At 42.1% G+C, this 16,159-nt stretch overlaps 1 protein-coding gene across 3 annotated transcripts in view; it reads right to left on the bottom strand.

Moving 5' to 3' along the window:
* Positions 1-8,805: 8,805 nt before the first annotated feature.
* BBS4 (Bardet-Biedl syndrome 4) overlaps positions 8,806-16,159 on the bottom strand; it is a 59,042-nt gene continuing 51,688 nt past the window's right edge. For 2 of the 3 annotated variants that reach the window (XM_008015989.3, XM_008015985.3), the window contains 6 exons: positions 15,268-15,420; positions 14,997-15,168; positions 12,074-12,143; positions 11,296-11,437; positions 10,303-10,504; positions 8,806-9,785 (listed from right to left, as the gene is read on the bottom strand). In XM_008015989.3, coding sequence (XP_008014180.1) covers positions 9,676-9,785; positions 10,303-10,504; positions 11,296-11,437; positions 12,074-12,143; positions 14,997-15,168; positions 15,268-15,420 — 849 coding nt within the window. In that variant the 3' untranslated portion in view covers positions 8,806-9,675. The other variant, XM_073012290.1, reaches the window with a different exon arrangement.

The following is a 16,159-nucleotide window of genomic DNA, read 5'->3' as shown; positions in this document are numbered from 1 at the left end:
TCTTCTTGCTTCATTTCATTCATTTGATCTTCAATCGCTGATACTCTTTCTTCTAGTTGATCGAGTTGGTTACTGAAGCTTGTGCATTTGTCACGTAGTTCTCATGTTATGGTTTTCATCTCTATCAGTTATTTTAAGGACTTCTCTACATTGGTTATTCTAGTTAGCCATTCGTCAAATCTTTTTTCAAGGTTTTTAGTTTCTTTGCGCTGGGTACGTAGTTCCTCCTTTAGCTCTGAGAAGTTTGATCGACTGAAGCCTTCTTCTCTCAGCTCGTCAAAGTCATTCTCCGTCCAGCTTTGTTCTGTTGCTGACGATGAGCTGTGTTCCTTTGGAGGGGCAGATGTTCTCTGATTTTTTGAATTTCCTGCTATTCTGCACTGCTTTTTCCCCATCTTTGTGGATTTATCTGCCTTTGGTCTTTGATGATGGTGACGTACTGATGTGGTTTTGGTGTGGGTGTCCTTTCTGTTTGTTAGTTTTCCTTCTAACAGTCAGGACCCTCAGCTGCAGGTCTGTTGGAGTTTGCTTGAGGTCCACTCCAGGCCCTGTTTGCCCGGGTATCAGCAGCGGAGGCTGCAGAAGATAGAATATTGCTGAACAGCAAGTGTTGCTGTCTGATTCTTGCTCTGGAAGCTTCGTGTCAGAGGTGTGCCCAGCCGTGTGAGGTGTGAGGTGTCGGTCTGCACCTAGTGGGGGATGTCTCCCAGTTAGGCTACTCAGGGGTCAGGGACCCACTTGAGCAGGCAGTCTGTCCGTTCTCAGATCTCAACCTCCATACTGGGCGAACCACTGCTCTCTTCAAAGCTGTCAGACAGCAACATTTACATCTGCAGAGGTTTCTGCTGCTTTTTGTTTAGCTATGCCCTGTCCCCAGAGGTGCAGTCTACAGAGGCAGGCAGGCCTCCTTGAGCTGCAGTGGGCTCCACCCAGTTCGAGCTTCCTGGTGGATTTGTTTACCTACTTAAGCCTCAGCAATGGCAGGCGCCCCTCCCCCAGCTTTGCTGCCTCCTTGCAGTTAGATCTCAGACTGCTGTGCTAGCAATGAGGGAGGCTCTGTGGGCGTGGGACCCTTCAGGCCAGGTGTGGGATATAATCTCCTGGTGTGCTGTTTGCTAAGACCCTTCGTAGAGCACAGTATTAGGGTGGGAGTTACCTGATTTTCCAGGTGTTGTGTGTCTCAGTTTCCCTTGCCTAGGAAAAGGAATTCCCTTCCCCCTTGTGCTTCCCAGGTGAGGCGATGCCTCACCCTGCTTCAGCTCTTGCTGGTCGGGCTGCACCCACTGACCAGCACCGACTGTCCGACATGCCCCAGTAAGATGAACCCGGTACCTCAGTTGAAAATGCAGAAATCACCCATCTTCTGTGTCACTCACGCTGGGAGCTGGATGCTGGAGCTGTTCCTATTCGGCCATCTTGGGTGCCCCCCCGTCTTGTTTCTTTTTAGAATTGAGTAGTAGTCTTTTGTCTGGATGTACCACAGTTTATTCATTTATTCACCTATTGAAGGACATTTTGGTTGCCTCCAGGTTTTGGCAACTGTGAATAAAGCTGCTGTCAACATCCATGTGCAGGTTTTTGTGTGTACATACATTTCTAATTCCTTCGGGTAAATAGGAGTGTGACTGCTGAGTTCTAACATTAAAAGTATGTTTAGTTTTGTAAGAAGCTGCCAAACTGTCTTCCAAAGTGGTTTTACTAGTTTGCATTCACAACATCAATGAATGACAGTCCATTGTTCAATATCCTCACCAGCATCTGGTGGTGTCAGTGTTCTGGATTTGGGCATTCTAATAGGTATGTAGTGGTATGTCTTTTTAATTTGCATTTCTCTGATGACATATGGAGCATTTTAAAATCTGTTTATTTGCCATCTGTGTGTATTTTTGCTGAGGTGAGGGGTTTTGGCCCATTTTCTAATCAGGTGGTTGTTTTGCTTTTGAGTCAGTTTTGCTGTTGCCCAGACTAGAGTGTAGTGGTGCAATCTCTGCTCACTGCAACCTCTGCCTCCCAGGTTCCAGCGATTCTTCTGCCTCAGCCTCCCAAGTAGCTGGGATTACAGGCACACACCACCATGCCTGGCTAATTTTTGTATTTTTAGTAGAGATGTGGTTTCACCATGTTGGCCAGGCTGGTCTCCAACTCCTGACCTCAAGTGATCCGCCCGCCTCAGCCTCCCAAAGTGCTGGACTGCAGATGTGAGCCATTGTGTCCAGCCTCAGGTTGTATTCTTAATGTAGAGTTTTTGAAGTTATTTGTATATTTTATGTAACAGTCCTTTATCAGTTAAGTCACATGATGGGTTTTGTGTGTGTGTGTTTTAAGACAGGCTCTTGCTCCATCATCCAGGCTAGAGTGCAGTGACATGATCACAGATCATGACTCAGTGCAGCCTCAAATTCTTAGGCTCATGTGATCATCCTGCCTTAGCCTCTCAAGTAACTAGGACCACAGGATGCACCACCACACCCAGCTAATTTTTCTTTTAAAGTTTTTTTGTAGGGATGGGGTCTCACCATGTTGCCTGGGCTGGTTTTGAACTCCTGGCTTCAAGTGATTCTTCTGCCTCCACCCCTCAAAGTGCTGGGAATACAGGTGTGAGCCACCAGGCCTAGCTATGCTGGCTTTTTAAAAATTTATTTTTTCCTAGCTTGAGCAACAAAGTGAGACCCTCATCTCTTAAACAAAATTAGCTGGGTATGGTGGCACATGCCTGTGGTCCCAGCTACTTGGGAGTCTGAGGCAGGAGGAACACTTGAGCCCAGGAGTTCAAGGGTGCAGTGAGCTGTTTGAACCACTGCACTCCAGCCTGGGCAACAGTGAGACCTTATCTAAAAAAAGAAAAATAAAAAAAAATGCTTATCAGCTGTGGTGGCTCATGCCTGTAATCCCAGCACTTTGGGAGGCCAAGGTGGGTGAATCACTTGAAGCCAGGAATTCGAGACCAGCCTAGCAAACATGCCAAACATGGCAAACCCCCCCCCCCACCCCCGCCTCCCCAGAAAAAATACAGAAATTAACTAGGCCTGGTGGCTCACACCTGTAGTCCCAGCTACTCAGGACGCTGAGGTGGGAGAATCACTTGAACCCAGGAGGCAAAACAAAGGTTGCAGTGAGCTGAGGTTGTGCCACTGCACGCTGGCCTGGGCAACAGAGCAAGATTCTATCTCAAAAAAAAATTTTGCTTTTTTTCTGTATCTACTAAAATCATATGACTTTTTCTCTTTTGTTAATGCATGTGAGTACTTTGGTTTTCAATACTGAACCAAGCTTAGGGTCCTGGGATAACTCCAACTTGGTCATGATTTACATATTTGCCTTTTTATGTATTGCTGGATTGCTTTCCTAATATTTTGTTGAGGATTTTTGTACCTATGTTCATACAGGGTAATAGTCTATAGTTTTGTTGTTCTGTAATGTCTTTGGTCCAGTTTTGACATCATACAAACAAGTTCTTGCTCCTATTTTCTGAAAATTTTTGTAAGATTGAATTTATTTTGCCCCATAAATGTTTGACAGAATTTACCAGTATAATCATCTGAGCCAGGAGTTTGCTTTCAAGGATAACTTTTGAGTTACAAAATCGGTTTCTTTAGTAGGACCTTAAGATTTTACATTGCATCTTGTTTCATGTCTGCAGAATCTGTAATGTTATACCCGCTTTCATTCCTGATACTGGTAATTTGTCTTTTTCTTGATCAATTTAGCTGGGGATTTTTTTCTTTTTTCTTTTTTTTTTTTCTTTCCCAAGAGAGAGGGTCTCGCTCCATCGCCCAGGCTGGAGTGCAATAGCACAATCGTGGCTCATTGCAGCCTCAATCTCCATGGCTCAAGCAATCCTCCCACCTCAGTCTCCCAACTAGCTGGGACCACAGGTATGTGACACTGTGCCCTGCTAATTTATTCTTTATTTTTTAAATTATTTTGTAGAGATGTAGGTCTCACTATGTTACCCGGGCTGGTCTCAAACTCTTGGGCTCAAGCAGTACTCCCCCTCTCAAAGTGCTGGGATTACAGGCATGAGCTACCCACTGCACTCTGCTCTTGGTGGGGATTTATCATACATTTTTTTCCCATAGAATTTGGGGCTTCTCAAATTTTTAATACTTGTTTGTTTGTTCCTTCTACTTACTTTGGGTTTTTCTCTGCTTTTTCTAGCTTAAGGTGGAAACTGATTTTCTCCTGTCTTCTGATAGAAGCATTTACAATTCTAAGTTTTCCTCTAAGCATTGCTTTTAGCTGAATCCTACACATTTTGTTTTCATTATCATTTAGTTCAAAGTATTTTTTCTTTTTTTCCCTTGATTTATGAGCTGCTGTGTGTACGTGTGTTATGTGTGTAAGAGACAAGGCCTCCCTCTGTTGTTCAGGTTGGAGTGCAGTGGTACCATCATAGCTCACTGCAGCCTCAAACTCCTGGGCTCAAGCAATCCTGTTGCCTCAGCCTCCTGACTTGCTGGGGCTACAGGCATGTGTCTGGCTAATTTTTGTATTTTTAGTAGAGATAGGGTTTCACCATGTTTGCCAGGGTGGTCTCAAACTCCTGGCCTCAAGTGATCTGCCTGTCTTGGCCTCCCAAAGTGCTGGGACTGCAGGAATGAGCCACAATTTCTTTACCCACTCGTCAATTGATGGGCACTTGGGATGGTTCCGTATTTTTGCAATTGCAAATTGTGCTGCTATAAACAAGCATGTGCAAGTATCTTTTTCGTATAATGACTTCTTTTCCTCTGGGTAAAATATCCAGGAGTGGTATTGCTGAATCTAGTGATAGAACTACTTTTAGTTCTTTAAGGAATCTCCACACTGTTTTCCATAGTGGTTATACTAGTTTACTTTCCCACCAACAGTATAAAAGTGTTTTCTTTTCACCACATCCATGCCAACATCTATATTTTGATTTTTTGACTATGGCCATTCTTGTGGCAGTAAGGTAGTATCACACTGTGGTTATGATTTGCATTTCCCTGATCTTTAAGCAATGTTGAACATTTTTTCACATTTGCTGGCCATTTGTATATCTTGTTTTGAGAATTGTCTGTTCATGTCCTTAGCCCGCTTTCTGATGGGATTTTTTTTTTCTTGCTGATTTGAGTTCCTTGTAGATTCTGGATATTAGTCCTTCATCAGATGTATGGATTGCAGAAATTTTCTCCTACTCTGTGGGTCGTCTGTTTACTCTGCTGATTATTTCTTTTGTTGTACAGAAGCTTTTTAGTTTAAGTCCCACCTATTTGTTTTTGTTTCATTTCCTTTTGGGTTGTTTAGTCACGAAGTCTTTTCCTAAGCCAATGTCGAGAAGTATTTTTTTCAATGTTCTAGAATTTTATGGCTTCAGGTCTTAGATTTAAGTCTTTGATCCATCTTGAGTTGATTTTTGTATAAGATGAGAGATGAGGATCCAGTTTCATTCTTCTACTTGTGGCTTGCCAATTATCCCAGCACCACTTGTTGAATAGGGTGTCTTTTCCCCACTTTTTTGTTTGCTTGCCGAAGATCAGTTGACTGTAAGTATTGGTTTTATTTATGGGTTCTCTCTTCTGTTCCATTGGTCTGTATGCCTGATTTTATACCAGCACCACACTGTTTTGGTGACTATGGCCTTGTAGTATAGTTCAAAGTCAGATAATGTGATGCCTCCAGATTTGCTCTTTTTACTTAGTCTTGCTTTGGCTTATGTGAGTCCTTTTTTGGTTTCATATGAATTTTAAGATTGTTTTTTCTAATTCTGTGAAGAATGATTTTGGTATTTTGATGGGAACTGCACTGAATCTGTAGATTGCTTTTGGCAGTATGGCCATTTTCACAATATTGATTCTACCCATACGTGAGCATGGGATGTATTTTCCATTTGTGTCATCTACGATTTCTTTAGGCAATGTTTTGTAGTTTTCCTTGTAGAGCTCTTTTACCTCCTTGGTTCAGTATATTCCTAAGTTTTTGTTTTTGTTTTGTTTTTTTGCAGCTATTGTAAAAGGGGTTAGGTTCTTGATTTCTCAGCTTGGTTGCTGTTGGTATATAGCAGGGCTACTGATTTATGTACTTTAATTTTGTATCCTGAAACTTTGCTGAATTGATTTACCATTCTAGGAGCTTTTTGGATGAGTCTTTAAGGTTTTCTAGGTATATGATCATGTCATCAGCAAACAGTGACAGTTTGACTTCCTTTTTACCGATCTGGATGCCCTTTATTTCTCTCTGTTGTCTGACTGCTCTGGCAAGGACCATGTTCAACTTTTCACAAACTATTTAGGATTCGTTTTGTGTCCCACTACATAAAATATTAAAACCTTGCAACCATATATGCTTTATAGTTGTCATGTTATTTATGTATGTGCAGCCTCGGAATACACTGTAATATTTTTTCTTTGAACAGTCATATGTATTTTTTAAAAGTTAAACCAAGAGAATATATTTACCCACTTGTTTACATTTGTTGTTTGTGGAAGGACTGGTCCAACATGAGGTACTCAGCCATTATAATAATGATTTTTCCTTGAAAACAAAATAATCATTGTAGTGACACACTCCAAAGTTGTTTGCTGTCTTTGGAATGCACAGTTTTGCCCAATATTATTCAGCAAGAAGGGTACTTTTTTCTCATTGCTAGTTCATACTTCTGCTTTCTTGCCTCTCTTTTTCAGTTATCATCTAAAACCACATCCGTAGCTGTGATTATGTTCTTGGTTTCATTTTCCTAATTCTGATGACATGAACACCCAACCCCCATACTAGAAGTTAGAATAGTTCCTATCTCACCAGTGAATGAAAAATTGCACATTCACATGCCCAAAAGACTGACCCTGCACACCCTAGTAGAGTTTATTTTTAAAAGAAAATCTAAGCCAAATTAATGTGGAAAGCATTGCTTCTTAACTGCTATCCCTGGAAGCAAAGCGCCATCTTGCCTCCAAAGAATATGGAAAAACTCAAAAGCCCTGCTCTTGCATTCTGTTTCCACCATGCTATACTTTACTTTAAAAAGACCACCTTTTTACCCTTCTCTCCCCAGATATTAAAAGTTTCTCAGATCAGAGTAATGAATACAGTTCTGTCCTCTGAAAACCTCTTCCCTCTACATCAAAGCTTTCTGAAATAAAAGTAGTCCAATATCTACTCAGTCTTCAAGTCCTTAAGTTTCTATTGCCACTACTGCTTCATCAAAGATACATCACTGCTTGATTACTGATGATTAAAAGCAAGAGCTCTGCATCGAGTCCTGGATTTAAATCCTGGTCCTGCCACTTAGCTTGGAAAATTTGGTTTGTCTCTCCCAACCTCAGCTTTCTCTTCTGTAAAATGGGGATAACAGTACCTCTCTGTTGGAAGGGTTCAATGAGGCTGACCATTCCCTTCCCAAACCTTTCTTTGTTGGCTTCCCATAATACCACTACTCTCCTGGGTTTTCTCTTGTATCATATGCTGCTTTTTTGTGGGCTCTTCTGCTTCGCCCTTTAAATACTTATTTTCCTTCTTTGGTTGCCTGTCATCATATTCCTAGCTTTCCGTGGATGACTCCTTTCAAATCTATGGTTTTGATGAGCCCCCAAATCTAAATTACTCCTGAATCTTAAAGAAATATTTTTCTTTTTTTGAGATGGGGGTCTTGCTTTGTTTCTCAGGCTGGAGGGCAGTGGCATGATCATAGCTTACTGCCACCTCAAATTCCTAGGCTCAAGTGATCCTCTTGCCTCAGTCTCCCAAATAGCTGAAACTACAGGTGCGCACCACCACGCCTGGCTAACTTTTTAATTTTTTGTAGATATGAGATCTGAGCCATCTTGCCCAGGCTGGTCTCCAACTCCTGGGTTCAAGTGATCCTCTGGCTTTGGACTCCCAAAGTGCTAGGATTACATGTATGTGCCACCATACCTGGCCTACTCCTGAATCTTTATCTTCAAACCAGGTTTCATTCCTGAAATCCAGCTATTCAGGTGTCTGATGGATATCATCATTTGGATATCTTAAAAACATCTAAAACTAGGCCGGGCACAGTGGCTCACGCCTGTAATCCCAGCACTTTGGGAGGCTGAGGTGGATGGATCACGAGGTCAGGAGATCGAGACCATCCTGGCTAACACAGTGAAACCCTGTCTCCACTGAAAATACAAAAAAGCCGAGATCGCGCCACTGCACTCCAACCTGGGCGACAGAGCGAGACTCAGTCTCAAAACAAACAAACAAAAAATCTAAAACTAGATTCCACAACCAACCCTTGACCCTAGTCCAATATTCCTTTAGTTTCCCTGGTTATCTAAGCCCCGAAATGGGTACCCAATTCTTAACCTGCCACATCCAATCAATCCCTAATTTCTGTTGATATTAGCTCCTAAATCTCTTATATTTCTCTCCTCCTCTCCATCTCATTTTTCACTAAGACCTTTCCAGTTTCAGAAAGTAACTAGACCATTTCATTCTAATATACTAGACTCCATGCTGATGTAGAAGTGTTCTCAATTGTTCAGGGTACAAATTCAGCTTTGCCACGTACTACCAGCTGAATGACAAGGGCATCACTTCTGATACTTTTTGAGATACAAGAAATGAAGGGGCTCTGGCTCAGTTAGCTGTTGCTTCAATGTCAAAACAGACCCTGTAATAAAATAACTCCAGACAGTTTGGTTTGGTAGTAAGTTTTCTATCTTTAAATTATGGTGATTAAAGGGCACTTTCAGTGCAAAATGGGGACTGGCCCTCAGTAAGCAAATTGCTGGCTTACCATGCCCGTACCAAGCAGGAACTTGGCCTTGAGGTTCCTCCTCCAATTTCAAAATAGGTTTAGACACAGATAAGGGAAGACTGTGATCACAGGTTCAAGTTTTTATTGTGATCTCGTTTTTATACCTGAATAACAATTTTCTCCAAAGGAATGATGATACATAATCTTTATTCTAAAAAGGACACATAGTGTATTGACAGCATCTGGTCAGTGGTTATCACTGACTGTCTTCAGTAACAATTACTCATCTAAGAAACTCTTCCTTTTTAAAAAAAAAAAATCCTTGGTGCTGAGCCAGACAACCCTGGGCTGCTGCTCCTCATACTGATAGGATCTGGCTTCTAGACTGACCCCTCTCAAGAACAAAATACAGGGAGGGACTTGTTCTGGATTCCCTTTGGGCAAATGCAGCTGCAGTACTCACCAGGCTAGGCCTCAACTTACAGGACTTTTATTTTTTTTCTTTTAAATGTATACTATTAAAGTTGGATTATTCATCTAATATTTATGTTTGCCTTGAGGACTAATAAACCTCACAACCTGAGGATCACCCCAGTTAAACCAAGGCTTTGTCATCACAGGGCTACTCAACAGATGTCTTAGTTTCTTGTAAGGAAGAGGTCAGTCAGCTAGGAGAGAAAAGTCCTTTTGAAAGACAGCATCATGTACCTTGCTGACTCTGCTGCATACATACAGCCTCCAGCCTTGTTGCCGGTTCTTAAAGGAACTGTGCTGTCTTTTCACTTTTCCTGGTTTGTGGGGCAATAGAGGGTTTCCTACCTCAAATGCCAATACCAGGTAGGTAGAAGGATCTTAGGCTCAACTGCTGGCTCCTCGTAATCATAACACACACTCTGTTCTGTGGTGGGTGCCACTCTGCCTGTGCCATGTCACCTTTCCTAATCCAGCACATCCTCACCCAAGAAAACCCTACTTTGGGGTCATTCATTCTATTCTTATTTCTCTCTTATTTGTTCTGATGTTTCAGTTGGACTTGATTCCATGGCAGGTTCTGGCTCCAGAGGAAGAGATGGGGGCTTTGTGAACTGGGATGTTCCTCCAGCACCTAGTAACAAAATAAAAACTTGAATCCTCATGTTCCACAATTTCAGAAGAAATCATTCTTTTTTGCTGTTAGAGTTCAAGAGGAAACCTCATATTTTCTGGAACCAATGGGACTGACCCATTAGCTATGAGGGAAGACTATAACTGAGAAATAAAGCAACAGTCAAGTTTGCCTTCAATGAGTCACTGAAAAATATTTAATTACATGTCAACTTCTGATAAAGCAGTAAAACTTAAACACTGCATAACAGGATATACTTAATAACGTATTGCTAAAATTGGAAAGACCAGTGTATTGACCATCCAACTAACTCTGAGTAGCTGTTACCTACTACATGGCTTGCCTTAAGGAAACAAGTGCCAATTTAGCCACCCTGTGGTTTTTCTGTCCCCTTGTGGCCAGTACTACATTGGACATGTTATGAGTCTGAAGAGAACCTCACTGAAAGCTATGATCTCTTTGCTGACACATGTGGCTTGTACCTGCTAGGTCTTCGTGGAGCTCTGTATGGTCCTACCTGAGGGAAGTGTCCTGTATGCAGCTGCTGAAGACATTGCCTGTCCTAGAGCTTGATTAGAGCCCAGAGGCTGCTGGAAACTGGCAGGTTTGCTGGTTGAAGTGGTCCGGTGCTTTGATTTGGGATCTTTAACTGGTTTAGTCCAGACCAGTGCCTCCCCAACCTGGAGAGCAGCTCCCAACTTCTGAGCCATCTCCACCATCTTGTGTCCACAAAGGAAGTAAAAGAACGAAAAGCATGACTGTCAGAGACAACCCAACCCACTTCTTTGGTCTTCCAGCTGGGGTTTTAGCTGAAATAGTGTCTAGTTGTACTAGCAGTTGAGGCAGGAAGTACTTACAAAACAGCAAAGAATACAGATTGCCTTTAATGGATGGCACAGTGGTTCACACAGGATCTCAAAACCCAAAAATTCAAGCCTAGTGCATTACTGGGCTAAACTGCATTTCCTACAAGAAGCGAAATAGGGCTGGGCACATGGATCACAAGGTCAAGAGATTGAGACCATCCTGGCCAACATGGTAAAACCCCGTCTCTACTAAAAATAGAAAAATTAGCTGGGCCTGGTGGCACACACCTGTAATCCTAGCTACATGGGAGGCTGAGGCAGGAGAATTGCTTGAACCCGGGTGACGGAGGTTGTAGTGAACAGAGATTGCGCCACTGCACTCCAGCCTGGGCAACAGAGCAAGATTCCATCTCAAAAAAAAAAAAAAAAAAGGTGAAATAGAAGGAAGCTACAGACAGACACATACCTCAACTTTGATGAGCTGAATTAGCAATAACAACTCAGTAAGCCTGAATTTCCTTTTATTATTATTCTAGGAAAGTTCTTCACAGGCTGTTATTAATTGATGAACTCATGCTGCTGGGAACATCAAAGCCAGAAGAGCCATGAATGTATAATACCTTGGATTTGGATTATTTGGGCTTGATTTTTGAAAGTCTCCTGAGAGCTTACTTATGACTCTTGGGAGCTAATAAAAGACATACCTCAGAGTCAAATTCCACAGAGCTATTGTCCTTGAGTAGGTTGACTTTCTTCTCCATCTCCTGATATTGGGCCAGGGCGTTCTTCTTCTCACCCTGGTTGTACAGCAGCACAGCATAGTTCAGGTTTACTAAAGGGTTACACCTATGGCAGACAGACAGGGATTCGATGGAGCTGGGGGCTCTGTAACCAATGGTCATTTAGAGATCCTTCTCATTACACAAAAACAAAACAAAACTGGTTAAGTAGAGATTTCTCCATTATGCAGCAAGGTAGGAACATATATGCTAAGCAGACCTGTTGAGAAGAATCCAGAAATCAATCAATGGCCTAACGAGCAAAGCTGGTATTGGGACCAAGTCTGGCATGTCAGCCCTCAACAGCGACTACCTAGGCCAGGGTTGAAAAAGGGGTCTCTACCCTGCTGTCTGGAAGATGCCAGTGGAGTAAATCCTGGAAGAGTCAAGTTTATCTTCAATTAAACAGCCCAGAGTCCCATCTGATATTCCAGCTAGCCCATAGCTATCAGCAACCCAAGCCCACTGCTGGTTCGGACTTTCTCTAGTCTCCTGATTACTCAGTTTGGGACTGGAAACAATTTCTCAATTCCTGCTGAGCCAATACATACTTAGGAGACACATCCCTCCACACTAAGGTCTGCTGTGTACTAATGCCATAGAGGAACAGCTGGGCTGACTCAGGCAGCACCGATGCTATGGTACCACCTCATGGCTTTGGAGAGTCCGACACCCCCAGTACCATTCTCAACAAAGCGCATACTTATCCAGGTGGACTGCTTCTGCGTAGGCTCTCTTGGCATTCTCTATATCTTCCAGATTGGTCAGAGCCACTGCAACAAAGAAAGCATTGCAGCTGGAAAGCTCAGCTTAGAAGACAAAAGGAGTATTAAAGACTGCCCCCAAAGTAAACTTCACCCACTCAGCTCACGGCACCAGAGTTTACTAAGTCAGCTTAGATACCTGGTGCTATCTTCAACAATCCCTTCTACAGTCAAATCGGTTGCCAGGTTCTGTGCATCCTTTTTTGCAGTTTCTTTTCTGACACTGCCCTTATTCAGGCCCAAGTAGTTTCAGGCTTTCCATTTATCCCCCAGTGTCAATGTCCCCACCTGCCTCCATTCCACTTTCCACAGTTCTGCCAGGTATCTCACTGACTTATAAATCTGACCACATTACCATCCTACTTAGGAATCCTCACTGTCTCCCTACATCTACAACTATGATCTTTACCCTTTCATTTAGCAATAAAACACTCCCCCGACTTTTTAAAATCAGTATTTCCTTGACACCTCATATGTAAAACAAAAACAGCTGCTCTGGAAGCCCTGCCCATTCCACCTCCCCACCAGCTATGCATTCACTCCTACCAAGCACCTAAAAGGAGATCTAGGAATACAGCTGGACAAACATGGCCTCTAAGATAAAGTCCTTGCACTGTATGCATGACTTCCATAATCTGACCCCAGAATATCTTTCCTGACTCATCTCCTATCATATTCTCTAACACTACCACCCACTAACAGCAAGGGACACTGCAATTTCATGGCTGCATGCCTTTGTTCACGTGGCTCCTCAGCCATTCTGTGCTATTCCATTCTAGCTTGTTGTTCAGGATCCAGTTTGAATGCCATCTCTACTTTGTAAAGTTAGCATTGCTGCTGTGCCTTACATCATGGCTGTTTACATTTCTATGTCCCATTAGAACCCAGCTATCCAAAAGAAACTGTCAACACAGTAAACAGACAACCTACAAAGTGGGAGAAAATATTTGCAAACCATGCAGGTCTAATATCCAGGATCTATACGGAACTTAAGCAAATTTACAAGAAAAACACAATCCCATTAAAGTGGGCAAAGGACATAAACAGACACTGTTCAAAAGAAGACATACATGCAGCCAACAAGCATACGAAAAAAAGCTCAGTATCACTGATTAGAGAAATGCAAATCAAAACCACAATGAGATAACCATTTCACACCAGTCAGAATGGCTATTATTAAAAACTCAAAAGGTAACATCCTGGTGAGGCTGCAGAGAAAAGGGAATGCTTATACACTGTTGATGGGAGTGTAAATTAGTTCAACCATTGTGGAAAGCAGTGTGGCAATTCCCCCAAGAGCTAAAAACAGAACTACCATTCAACCCAGCAATCCCATTACTGGGTATATGCCCAAAGAAATATAAATCATTCTGCCGTAAAGACACATGCATTTGTGTGTTCAATGCAGCACTATTCACAATAGCAAAGAGGTAAAATCAACCTAAATGCCCATTCTGGATAAACAAAATGTAAATGTACACCATGGAATACTACACAGTCATACAAAAGAACAAGATCATGTCCTTTGCAGCAACATAGATGGAGCTGGAGGCCATCATCCTTAGTTTAACTAATGCAGGACAGAAAACCAAATCCTGTTCTCACTGTAAGAGCTAAATGATGAGAACACATGGAAACAGAGAGGGAAACAGACACTGGAGCTTATTAGAGGAGCAGGGAGGGCCAGAAAAAAAATAACTATCGGGTATGGGGATTTCTACCCATGAAAACTATAATAAAGAATCGTGCCCACATTTACCCCTTGCTCCCTCCACCTTCTGACTGACATGGTGCTTCCCCATGTGGCCCTGCATGGTGTGGCATGCCCTCCTTCTCAGGAATTGTAACAGACTATCTTTCCAGTGGCAGATGTCTTCTGATCTGTTGCCCATACCATATCTGAATAATAATAATAATAAAACCTATGTTGCTGTTTTTTTAAAGCAGTTACCTTTGTATTCCGGCAACCCTCAAATAACCATGACTCAATTGCTTTTGCAAGCTTTCTCTTTTGAATAAGAACCCCACAATAATAAACAAAAAGCCACTGGAAGACCACTGCCAAATGAGGACATAGAAATCTGCTTTGGGTCTTACATTTAGTAAGTAAATGTATATGGAGAAAAAATTTTCCAGGAAGACTATTTAGTCAGAACTTTAAAATTAAAATGATTGTGCATAATTTTTAGTTTGATTAATTTTAACTTATTTTTATGATAATTCTAGTATTTGCATGGCATAAAATGGAGTTTCAGGAAGAGAACAGCATTCTATATAACATGTTCAGAAGAGATAAGGGTTTAAACATAAGGTAGCTTGACTTAGAAGTACCACCTAGGGGCCAATTATAGTAACAACAATATTGATAATAATAGACCAATTATATAACCACAGTAAAACCAACAGTTTTCAAAAATCAGTATTTCAACAAAACCAGTATTATTAATTGAGTGCTTAATCATGCAATCCTCACATCAGCCCTAGGTACATATAATAAGTAGTAGAGGCAGGACCCCACCTAGACCCCAAGCTCTTAAGATTTCCTATCTAGAACTTAGTTGGACTCAATATATATATATAAATGAATTGTCAAGGCAAGAGGAAAAAATTGGTAAAAGGTGAACTAGGGATGATCTTTATTTAACCTGTTGGTCTCTGAGTGAAACTCCCCCAAGTGAGAAACAACCAAGTTCCTTTGTCATCTTTTATCTATTTCTTCAAGCTCCAGGACAGTAATCCAGATTCCTATAGGATCTCTAAGGGAATGGCTCCTATGAGACAGCCACTGATCTTCCATGATTCTAATCCATTTTTCCCTCATTACAGATGGCAGAGAGAGTTTTCCACATAAATGTTTCTTACCTGCCAAGAGCATGTAGAGCTCCCCCATCTTTGGCTGGAAGTTGATGGCTGCACTGAGAAAATGAAAAGCTGATGCATACTGCTGCATGGTCAGATGGACAAGGCCCAAATTATACAGAATCTTCCAATCGAAGGGTGCCAAGTAGTTGGCTCGTTTCAGGCAGCTGATGGCCTATGAGAGAGAAGGGGCACTCAATGAGTGGGGCAAGCTAAACAGACCAATAACCACATATATGAATGCAAACAAAGAACATGATGAGGGGACACTCACCGCCACATATTTCTTCTTGCCAAAGAAACACATTCCAATGTTATTCCAGAGTGGAGGACTTTCTGGAACAGCACAAGCCACAACTCTGTATTTGGTGAGGGCAACATCAAAGTCCCCGTGGGTCTGCATCATGCTGCCTGCTGCCAAGATGGCCTGAAAACATGGCACATAGAAAGTAATTCAGTCATTCCCAAAAGGCTGCAGCAGTGAGGCAGCCTTCCTGAGTCTATACTCAGCAGGCCCATCAGCACAGATGGGACTGAAAAATTTCTTCCAGGGACATAAATAATATATCCAAGCTATTGGGACAAATGTTCCTGAGGAATGCCCTTGCACCCTACACCGTGGCTCGCTCTGGCACAGCACAAAAAAAAAAAAGATAAAATTTTACTTGCTTTACCCATCTGTTTCCTACTTCTAGCCAGGAAAGTCAGTATTTCAGAATGAATACCAGAACCCTTTGATTAATTTTAACTTCCTTTAATCTGTTCTCTGCAGCCCGGTACACCAAGTGTTCTAGACACCTGAAATACACCTGTACGTGGCTACTTAAGGTACATTTCTTTCTACCATAGAACAGAGGGTGAGTCAGCTTTAGGCTTCGTCGGCCCAGCCCTTTCATTTCTCTAAGGAAAGGTATCAAGGTGGGAGCTGAGAGGCTAATATTACTTCCTAAATCAGAACTCAGTTTATATCCTTCTATAAACAGCTTGTCTTGCTGCATCTCCTCAATGATACTCATCCATTTGATGCTATTCCTTCTCATTCCCCAAGTCACATCTAGACAAAAGTTGTAATATCAAATCATTAAGATTCTAGAAGTCATTTCAACATGATTATTGTTGCCTTTTAGAGACAGGGTCTCACTCTGTCACGAAGGCTGGAGTACAGT

The sequence above is a fragment of the Chlorocebus sabaeus genome, chromosome 26, assembly GCF_047675955.1.
Source record: "Chlorocebus sabaeus isolate Y175 chromosome 26, mChlSab1.0.hap1, whole genome shotgun sequence".
Classification (NCBI taxonomy): Eukaryota; Metazoa; Chordata; class Mammalia; order Primates; family Cercopithecidae; genus Chlorocebus; species Chlorocebus sabaeus.
This window is presented reverse-complemented; position numbering and strand designations above follow the sequence as displayed.